The 11,663-nt window shown below is 33.4% G+C and overlaps 1 protein-coding gene across 1 annotated transcript; it reads left to right on the forward strand.

Annotated features, from left to right (window-relative positions):
- Positions 1-2,810: 2,810 nt before the first annotated feature.
- Positions 2,811-5,084, forward strand: LOC117125018 (kappa-type opioid receptor-like). Its single transcript, XM_033271373.1, has one exon. It carries the CDS (start codon positions 3,049-3,051, stop codon positions 3,955-3,957), a length of 909 nt encoding a protein of 302 aa, XP_033127264.1. The 5' UTR covers positions 2,811-3,048; the 3' UTR covers positions 3,958-5,084.
- The last annotated feature ends 6,579 nt before the right edge of the window (positions 5,085-11,663 follow it).

The raw sequence follows: 11,663 nt of genomic DNA on the forward strand, positions 1-11,663 counted from the left end.
TCCATTTTGGTGTTAAGTGATTTGAACAATTATGTGTCTACTTTACTATTCAATATTTAAAACATCAATTAAAAGCAATTTACTACAACCTGTCAGTTTTTGTGAGTTTAATAATTTTCATTATAACAAAACGGTTTCTGATCCGCATTACATATGTATGCTTACAATGGATGGCCTTCTTGGCCAGGTCTTTGCATAGAATGGTCTTGGCAATTATATCCACTTTGGTCCCTTATGTTAAGATAATTGTCAAAAAATTAATGGAATTGAGATTATACTTCAGTTTTACTCTTTTACTTTTGCTGCAGTAATAGCATCACAAATTAGCAGGGGCAGATTTAGGGGGGGCCCGGCCCCCCTTTTGGAAGGTAAAAAAAAGGGAAAAAAGAGGGAAAAAAGGAAAAAAAAAGAGAGAAAAAGAAAAAAATGATAGCCCAGAATGCCTCAAATGTTATGTTCGGGCGTCTAGAACACAAAAATTTCGCGGGGGCATGCCCTAGACCCCCTACGGCAGTGTTGTCTCAATCGGCCCAACTTTCGGCCCCCGCTTCCGGCCCCCCCTTTTGGACATTTCTGGATCCGCCCCGATTAGTATTAGTAGTAGTAGTAGCATTTGTTTTTTAATTGTAGTTTCTATTAAAGCTTGGTTTTAGTAATTGGCCTGAGACTTTCAAACATGCTTTCTGCTTTCTAATTATTCTACAAAATTGAGGTTCCTTATGGCACCAGTGGAACCATATTCTGTAAAACGAGATTTCTCTTCAAGTACATACCCATTTGTATTATGATTTACTGTAATGTGCGGGATGCTTTTGAAATTACATAAAACTCAAAAAGTTGACCATGTACTGCCGACTGAAACTTAACTTAGGGGTCAGCAGAAGCGCTCAAAGGGTCAAGTCAGATCTGTTGACTACACTCTTAATTGCATTTGTTCATATTGTTACAGTAGCTCCAAGCAGTGTTTTTTTTTTTTATTTACTTATAATAAGCCATGGTAATATATTTTATGAGGCAAGTGTGTTGTTTCGAATTTAAATTATACTATTTACTGTATGATATACAAAGATTTTTAAAGGGACTTCGCAGGATCATATGTGACATACTCCAATGCTAGAAACTCCAAATCAAGAAAATAAAGAATACGAAAAGATTAGCTCAGATAAGAGATGAAAAGAAAGGGAAAGTGAAAAAAAAGAAAAGATAAAAAGAAGACGAAAACAACAGAAAATATTTTAAAAAATAAAGAAAATAAAAAATAAACAGAAAGAAAAAGCATAAGGATATATTAGTAACCCAATATTACAAATTTTGTATATTGTCTGTAATAATATTTTTTTTTACCTGAACAACATTTCTATAAATATGATTATGAGTTACATAATATATCGCAATTAAGTTCCAGTGGTATACACATAACATAAAATTTAATTAGCATCACCAAAGGACCGAAAATCTGAGGAGGCTATTGTTTTTGCTATACTTACCACAAGTCTCTTATTTTTTTTAATTATTTTTCTAATTCTGAAAAGCACCACCAATAAGAAAGTTAATTTAGTAACAGAATAATTGACCTGTAAAACACTGAATGCAGGTACCAGGATGCCAAAAGAGTGACATAATCTTTTATTCCTTGGATAAATGGTCGGACCAAAATAAACGACTTCAACCGATCACAATGTTCACATTTTTGGACCCACGAAACTGAGTCACTCGCGTTGACTAGTTAGGCATGACTAAAAATATAGTCCTCCCTAATAAAACGGGCTTAAAATATTTAGAATAGACCCTAGTAAGACCAGGAAGATGTAAAAGCTTCCTAGTATAGTAAGACTAGTGTGGGTAATGGCAAAAACCTAAGCTCATTAAGCTTAGGCTAGATGGCATACCATTACAAACACAACTTCTCTTTCCAGGAGGATGGCCCAGGCCTCTGGAGTCTAGTAGTAGTAGGCCTAGTAGAGGCTTGGCCTATCTTAACGTCTTAATTAGGCCTACCTTTTTAACAATGTTCTACCTTAGGCCTAAATCTGTGTAGTAATTCAAGTTGGTAGGCAGAAGGGAGCTGGTCTAGACATCCGCATCTTCAATTTTGAAAATTTACCAAGATTGTCCAGGCCCTAATCCGTATTATTAATATTTCACTAATCAGGTAATAATTAGGTTAGTTTACTACAATAACTAAAGTTTGGTATAAAGTCCAATTGATTTCAAACTTTGCAAAATTAACGATGGTAATAAAGCTGCAGGGTTTTTTTTTTTTTTTTGTTTTTTTTTTGGTACGTGTGTGAATATGCCAGTTGCTTATTTGCATAATTGACATTGCATTAATCAGGAATAATTTATTTAATTAATAATTTATCCTGACTGTGCTTGTTGATGGACATTATAGAAGGCAGTATTCAACTTTAGTAAACTGATGCCTGTATTGAATATAAGTCTTTGAGAAAAACAAGTTTTATTCCCCATCAAGATTTAAACCCTTCTGATTTTCTTTTGGTTGCTATACCAAATTTGACGCCAAGTAATTTTCCATTAGGACACATTAATAAAAAGAAAGGAAGAGTAAAGTTGTAAATAATGGGAAAAAAATATTTTCCCATTAGGACACATAAGTATTCTTTGGAAGGTATTACATAAAATTCAAGGAATAATATTATCAAATGTTACTATAAAAAGCTACTGTCACATTTTTTATTGTATAGATGACTTATGGAGTATACTGACGTGTATTGTGTTGTATGTAAACAAAGTACAGAATGATAATGTACTCTCCAAAAAAAGTTTATTTAAATCGATAGCATATAATGAATACTATCATAACATTGAAAATTCCTAATGACCCAGACATTGATAAAATGCTGGATTTATTCTTTCTAATACCACATCATACTCAAGAGTCTAAGGTGGTGGTATAAAAGAACATTGTCGGATAAATAATTTCTGTATTACTACTACCCTTTTGGAAAAAAATTATATTCAAAAAAACATTTTACACCAGAGTAAATTGTCTGCTATTTTGCCAGTGTTGAGCAACCTAAGAAAAGTATGGAGGTACCTAGAAACGACACAACTCGCATTGAGCTGCAAGATCCCTTGGTCCTAGTCTTAGCTCGTTGGATATTGGCTAGTGTTGGTATCGTTGCAAACTCCATCGTCATATTTGTGTTTGTCTACAACAAGTCTTACAAGAAGTCTTTGTCGCTGAAATTTCTTCTTCATCAGACTGTGGTTGATTTGATTGGCTCTCTGATATTTTTTATCACCCGCAGCATTGGTATTTCTGGTGGTAGTTCATTCTGTAAACTGAAATATATTTTCATGTACCTGTCAGTAACTTCAACATACAATTTTGTTATGGTTACAATCGAACGATATATTGCTGTCGTCCATCCATTATTGTATCGTAAGAAGCCCTTGGGTGGAAAAATTACATACCTGTCACTGTTTAGCACTCATGTGTGCGGTTTACTCTTAACAGGGTTTATGCTTATAAAGGCAAACATAGAACCAGACACTAAAGTATGTAAACTTGGAGAAACCAACACAGCTGCAATACTTTTAGTTATCCCTATGTGGCTGATGCCTCTTTGTATTTTGATTTACTGTTATGTGCGGATGGTTTTGAAATTACATAAAACACGAAGAATTAACCACAATCCTCAGACTGTCTCAACTCAACCTACGGTGAGCAGAGGCATTCAAAGAGTCAAGTCAGATTTGTTGGCTACACTTTTCATAATTGCATTTGTTAATATTTTTACAATGACTCCAGGCTGTGTTTTTTTCATTTACTTCATAATGAGCCATGGTGTTATTCATATATTTCGTGAGGTGAGTATGTTGTTGCTGGATTTAAATCTTACTATTAATCCATTTATTTACTGTATGGCATACGAAGATTTTCAAAGGGGACTTCGCAAGATCAGACAAGACATACTCAAGAAAAGAAAGTAAACCAAAAGCAAGATTTACTGATAAGAAATAAAAAGTAAAGAAAAGGGAAAGATGTAATTGATGGGGAATAATAGTATTTTTTCCATTTGGACACATTAGTATTTTTTTCAAGGTATTGCGTAAAATGCACGGAATAATATAAAGTGTTACTATAAGTTACCGTCACATTTTTCATTTCATTTATTCAACATTTATTCGACCATTTAAACAAGTGTGGAAATTAACTAAATTGAAATTACAGGTACATAACAGTGGTCATGGCACGACACAAAAAGGGAAAGATGTAATTGATAGGGAAAAATAGTATTTTCTCGTTTAGACACATTAGTATTTTTTTAAGGTATTGCGTAAAATGCAAGGAATAATATAAAGTGTTACTATAACTTACTGTCACATTTTTCATTTCATTTGTTCAACATTTATTTGACCATTTAAACAAGTGTGGAAATTAAATAAATTGAAGTTACAGGTACATAACAGTGGTCAAGGCACGAAACAGAAACTTTTATGAGTCCGTCATTGTCGCCCCTCTTCAAAGACAGCAATTATACAATAATACATTAAAAATTAAATAAATGGAAAATATATACTCTATCGAATAAATAAGATGAATGTAATGTTTGACCTGAATATTCACAAATATAATTTAACCCCATTACCCTAATTATTTTTTATTAAAATGACAGTTAATAATGTTCATCGTTATTATTGTGTTGTTGAGTTCAATGGGTTTTAGTTTATGTGGATCATTGGGTTTTATATGAAGGTCAGTTTAAGTTTTGATTTGAATTGTTTTAATGTGTTTGCAGATGTTAAACCTTGGAATTCAGAAAGAAGTTCTATAACTTTAGACTAATTGTAATGGTAATGGTGGGATATTTGTAGTGCGCCTTACACAATAAAATCGTCTCAAGGCGCCGAAAAAAGGTAGGACCATGAATTTAAAAAAAATTTATTGAAATGTTGGCTTGAAGTTAGCCTGGTAAATTGGACCTCTTATTTTCTGTCGCTTTCTGAAGTTTTACTTTTAAGAAAATTTGCTACATTTTTTGACATTACTTAGTATTTTCATTATCTGTTAGGTAAGTAATGTTTTTTTTTTACGTATTTGTACATAAAGCATAACACATGTACCATATCATATGCTATTATATTATTAATTATGACTTTTTGGGTGTGCTGATGTGTATTGTGTTGTATTATAATATACTGTCCAAAAATATTCTATAGAAATAAAAGCATAATAAATACTGTCATATTACATTGAAAGTTCTGATGGCCTAACATTGTACTCAAGAGTCTAAAGTTGAAGGTGAAAAAGAACATTGTCGGATAATAATTTCTGTATTACTTACCACCCTTTCCGTTTCGAAAATTTAATTATTTTTATATATACGGAAAACAGTTTACACCTGAGTATCCGCTACCTTAACTTTAAGCCTAAGGAAAGTATGCATGTATCTAGAACAAAGTTGGGAACTTTGAATCAAGTTTCTTTAATAGAGACATTATTATAATGTTATGCTGAAAAAAAAACCCCCTTTAAGTTAATGTTACTTTTCAGTTGAATATCAGAGTTACAAATTGTATACCATTCCTATATTTTTGCATAGACTCTTTATATGTGTGCATTTTTAATGATATGCAATGTATATGAATTCATATATGTAAAAGTGTATATTTAATAAATTAGTCCTCCAACTAGTATAATGGACCTTTTCAGAGTAATTAGCGTAACAGGATACATTTACGCTATTGTTTTGTGGGATCTTAGCAACAATCTCCAATGGGTGGGGCTTAGAAGAAAAGTCAATTATCATTAGGGAGCTTTCAATTTGTGGGACGACGCGACACTAGAACGGAATCACTCATGCGTGACCGTTCTCTTCATACGTAGATTTGGCCAAATTGCGTTCCAGAATCTACTCGACGAGGTGACCTTAACGTTATTACGTTGTACATCCTACCATTGTCTTGCAATCGAAAGCTTCCTATTGTAACAGGCAGGTCCATACTTAGCGTGTCATAGTTCATATTGTCCATGATTGTGTCCTTTAAGAAATATAATAGAAGAATTTATTATTATTTTTATTATTATTATTATTAATAGTTAAGATACCTGCCATCCTAAACTTCGATCTTTCCAGTGCGCTTTTAAAAACCTCCAAGCACTGCTTTTACACCACTTTATTCCCAGTTTTAATACTACTTTTTTCATATGATCAGTGTCAGGGCGTAAAAACAATTTGTTTTCTAGCCAATGTTGCTTGGCTGGACACACACATAGGGTTTTTATTTCATATTCACGGGCCGCAAAAAGATCGCTGTCGGGACGTACTTTGCCCACCTGTGCTCTAGACACAGTATATGACAGAGATGGTTATTGAAATAAAGTAAACATAATGTTATTGTTTAAATAGTTTTTATATTAGGCATACAATAAGATACAGGCACAAACTGCACCACACAAACATTTTAAAATAAACTTTAAAAATGTGCAGTAGTAAAATATATGCATTAGGAAAAGTTTGTGTAACTGTACATTTTTGTCAAAAATTTGTGTTACAGATATATAGATATAATTGTGTTAGCTAGATGTAAGTCAAAGTCAGTGTAATATAGAAATTGTGTATTAAAAATTGCAAGGGATAATGTCTGACTTATAAAGATCTGATCCATGTTTTTTCATGGTCATTGTAGAACGTTCTATTTTTGGTCACACAAACCCAAATTGTAAGACCATTATCTGTGTTTTGCACTGTAGTCCTAGACAAAATGACGCAATAAAGAATTTGAATTTGCTTGTCATGCACACTGGAACAATTGCGTCTGTCTTGATTATTAATATTCAATTTATTTTTTATCAATATATTTGAAGACGTACTTACTGGACATTTCGAAACCTGTCATCCTCAGCTGGCTTCTTTTTATTTTTTTCTGGTATCAATTATCCGGTAAAATAATGCCACCAATATTAAGACCTACCGAACTACCCCTCCTTCTATAATAGAATATCTTTGGCCCTAACAGACCAGGTCACGAGCAAAGAGAACGTAATTTGAAGACAAATTTTAGACAAGGGGCCCGCAGTTTCTAGATAACTGGTTTCCCAAACTTCTAACTGTTGACCTACACCGGTCAACACCATCTCTTCATATAAACATAAAAAGTAATATAAAATAAAATATAAAGGTCATGATGTCTAATCATGATTAGTGCCCAAAATTTATATCAAAAACGTAAAATAACAACAGCAGACAGCAAATAATTTTATACTGCTCTTTGCTCCATTATAATGCAAAGCCTATTTTTATTAAAATGGCCTTTACGACCCCAAGAGATGTTTCCGGGGTGATTTTGTGTGCTATAGTTCTACCATCATCGTTTAGTACACTATATTGCACGCAGGCAATCTGTTATGTGCTAAAAAATTCATGCTATAGAATACCACAAAAACGTAAAATATAATAATGAGTTCTCTAGTATAACTTCGGTACATAATATTAAGCCGCTCTTTTCTATTCTTTCTTTACATTAACTATTACTTACAATAACAGTATACCAACACAAACGTATATCTTTGTACTTATTGTCGTTAAAACTTATTATTTAATAGAATACAATAATAATTATTACGATATCTATCTAGCCCAAGTGTCAATTTTGTTTACCTTCTATATTTAAAATATTTCAATATTTCTATGATATGAATTCGAAGGTAGTCCTGGTCTCCACCATTTTAGAGTCGCTATGTATAGACTATCTCCACCAGACTTCTATGAATGGATGCCTTCTTTTGTCTTAACCCATTACTGACGAGTCAAAAGGCTGTGTGGTTGAGGCAGGGGTGCTAACTACAGCCATATATCAGCGTAGTTTCAAGCGGCACGATCTGGTGGTGGAACAAGTCTTGTAAGTTAAGGACTATAAACTATAGACCCGGGTACTCAATTGGCTCATGTGCACTTTAAAGAACCCAGTACATCTTTCAAGAGTAGAGGGTTAGCCCAGTGTAAAGGTTCATCCCCTGTTTTGGATAGACCAGAGTAATTGGTACAGGTTAAGCTCAGACACAAAGCGACCCTTGGGGGAGTAAGAAGTTAGAGTAGTGTGTGAGCTGGTCCATGCCTCAACAAGTATGATGATCCTCACATCAGAGAGGCTTGTAGTCACCAGAAGATACCACCTACAAGTTCCTCAATATCAGTTCATATTCTTGGTTAATAATAAATTTGATGCTGATTCATCTAACGCTAAAGTATGTCATCTCTGATCTTGCGAAGTCCCTTTTGAAAATCCTTGTATGCCATACAGTATATAAATGGATTAATGGTAAGGTTTAAATCTAGCATCAATATACACACCTCATGCAATACATAATTAAACCTATGGCCTATGAAGTAAATCAATAAAGAAACAGTAGTTGGAGTTACGGTAACAAAATAAACTAATGCAATGAAGACGAGGGTAGTCAACAAATTTGACTTGATATCAACTTGCCTGCCATTACTTGGTTGAAAGTTTGATAAAGGCTGTTGGTTAACTATTCGCGTTTTGTGCAGTTTTAACAGCATCTCAATGTAGCAGTACAGCATAACAATAACAGGTATTAACCACTGAAAGATAATTAATATTATAGCAACTAAAGAATTTATTCGGGCAATTGTACACTTATTTATATATTCATGTATGTCTACATATATGGGAACACATATCGTTACTATTACACCACATAAGTGCGGACTTATGAGCGAGAGGTATGTAATTTTCCCACCCAAGGATTTCTGGCGATAGAATAAAGGGTGGACTACAGCAATATAACGTTGACCTGTAAGCAGAACAAAATTGTATGTCGATGTTGATGACGCATAGAAGAATAAAGATTGCATTTTACAGAAAATGGTTCCACCAATGCCGTTGGGAACATCAATGTTGTAAAAGATCAAAAACATAAGAGAGCCGAACAAATCAATCACCGTCTGATGGAGAAGTAATTTGAGCGACAGGGACTTCTTGTAAGTCTTGTTGTAGATGAACACAAATATTACAAATGAGTTAGCAACGATACCAGTACCAGCAAATAACCAGCGAACTATGACAAACAGCAAGGGATCTTTCAGTTCTATGTGAGCTGTGTAGTTGCTAGGTAGATCCATACCTTCTTCAGGGTTTCAAACACTTGTAAAGAGCAGATATATTTGTCAGAATTTGTGGTAGTATAGCAATACGGTAAATATTTCTTTGAATCCTGTCTGCTATCTCATTTTCTTTGATTTGGAAAATCTCAGAATTAAAAGACATTACTTTTTAATGCTGGAGTTTTTCTGTAGTTAAGAAACCAAACTGTTACCATTGAATATTGCAAAATCATCAAAGCTCAAGGAGCACAGTGTCAGGCTTATCAATGCAAGTCTCAGCTCAAAGAGCTATTTCCTGTCACTGCGATGACAACCAAAGTGACAGAAAACCAAGTGGTTGCAATTAATTGTGGCAGTAATTAGGACAAAAATTGAAGTATGACAAGAAATTAGATTATTTTATAAATTTCAATTAACTTTTGACAATATACCACAAAAAGGTACCAAACAATAATTAAGTATCAAAAATGCCATTTTTGAAAGAACAATTGATTCATCAAATTTAATTAATTTTGTTAAGCAACTGATTCATAAATTGCAAATTGATAGTCACCATGTCTTGCTTTTTACATTAATTATGAAACCAAGTTCTAATAAGAAAAGTGCTACTAGCAAGCAAACCTTTTGTAGTGTCAAAAGGAACCACATTTCAAAAATCTACAAATGTTTATATATGCGACAGCTATCAATAAATGGGACAATTTCCAATAAATTGGACAATTACTTCATAAATGTAGGGAACAAATTAAATCACAAGCAGCAACAATTCTATGGGGAAATTACATGGTTTCTCTACAACAGTGAGTTGTGGATGGTAAATAATTCAGCTGAAGCAAACATCAATGCTCTTCAGAAAAATGCTAAAAATTAAATGGGATGATAAAGTAAAAAATGAAGAATTTTATAATCTTTAATCTTGAAAGATGGAGCCGTAGAATTAAAAAGGAGAAGTTTAAGCTGGTATGGTCATCTATTTACACTAGATAAAGGTACACTAATGAAGTTGGCACTAGAGGATTAAAACAGGAAGGTCAAATAAGCAATTGGAAGATTAAAAAATACATAGATTAAAATAATTAAAACATAACTGGAAAATATTTTGCAGCACAACCTTCCTTTGGGACACATCCGGGCCAAAACAGAAATACTGTAGTCAAACGACAGTGCAATGATGGTGATGATAATGTGAACAATCACCCACATTAACTAGATAGTTGGTTCATCAAGTTAATAATTTTGTTTAAAAACTTCATTGTCAATTCCAAATTGATAATCGCAATGTCTTAATGGTTTAATGGTTTTAAATTTATATACTGCAAAATACAAAGTCTATGTGATAAACACAAGTGTAGAGATGTTTGGAAATATGAAAGAATAAAAAAATAAATAAAGATAAAAGTGCCAAGCCAGCAACCAAACTGCAGTAAGGCGATACACCCTCTTTGCTAACCAGGGATTGACCTAATTGAACCCTGGTCAGTACAGTACCTGTTGAGTCTCGGCCTTCTCGGACTCGGGCGCCTCCTATTCTAATTAAAGCTAATAAAACTCACTGGCATTGAAATACAACAGTGATGTACAATACATTTAATGACGCAAACAGGCGAGTCTTCAATTGAGCTTTAAAGATACATGCATTTGAATAATTTGGGATGTAAATTAAGTTTCTATTTACATTAGATAGAGATATGCAAGTTCAGTGAATATAAGGTCAGAGGTCAATTGTAGCATTTCCATTAATTTTTGGGGCAAATGATCCATTAGAAAAAATAGAAACATGCATGTTCATTCTGAATAATTGGAAAAAGAAAGCAACTTTCTATGACCAGCAGTTACCAAGATATGAGGACCCTATATTTTCATTCCAATTTGCATATTTTAGCTATTAGATTCGCTTTTGTTCTCAATTAGTGACCGAGGTATGATTTGTGGAATTTTTTACCCCTCATTTTATGTACTTGATTAAAACAGAAAAACCTTTATTTGCAATTTGTTTGACTTTTGACAATTTTTTGAGTTATTGCCTATCCTAGTTTATTAAAAATACAGTACTTGATGAAGATTTTCTATTTGGTCTGTGCTTACATGTTGATGAAGTCGCTCTCCATGTCTTTTTTGTGTTTATTGTCTTTCTATAAATCAGCTATTAAGATCAGGACAAGAGTCTGTGTAGGTATCATCTTTTGTGCTTCACCGTGGTCCACACAGACACAATTAAAGGTGGAGTGTTGGGCTCGATGATTCAGTTGGGGTTTGGGAGGGGTGCTAGGTCGAAAAATTAGATGATATGAGGTGATTTTTAACTACTTCAACATGATATTTTTTATTCAGATATTTTAAATGGGGAGCCCAACTGGGAATTGTTTTGGGGGAGTGTTGAGTAATTTTGTGGGGGATTATATGTTTAATTCTATCTCAGATTATAAATTGATTGAATTGGAGAACTTCTGGTCCGACCTTTCGGTTACTGTATCTCCTTCATTTTCTACTACATTTGTGTCTTTGGATCTCCTTCGTTTATAGAAATTATGTACAGTTTAGAATTGACAGTTTGGCATCTAGGTCCAG

Source organism: Anneissia japonica, unplaced genomic scaffold (genome assembly GCF_011630105.1).
Source record: "Anneissia japonica isolate Jap-2015-1 unplaced genomic scaffold, ASM1163010v1 scaffold2878_len565122_cov162, whole genome shotgun sequence".
In the NCBI taxonomy this organism is placed as follows: domain Eukaryota; kingdom Metazoa; phylum Echinodermata; class Crinoidea; order Comatulida; family Comatulidae; genus Anneissia; species Anneissia japonica.

Excerpts from the sequence above, each read along its gene's own strand:
- LOC117125018 (XM_033271373.1), top strand. The coding sequence starts at position 3,049 with ATGGAGGTACCTAGAAACGACACAACTCGCATTGAGCTGCAAGATCCC.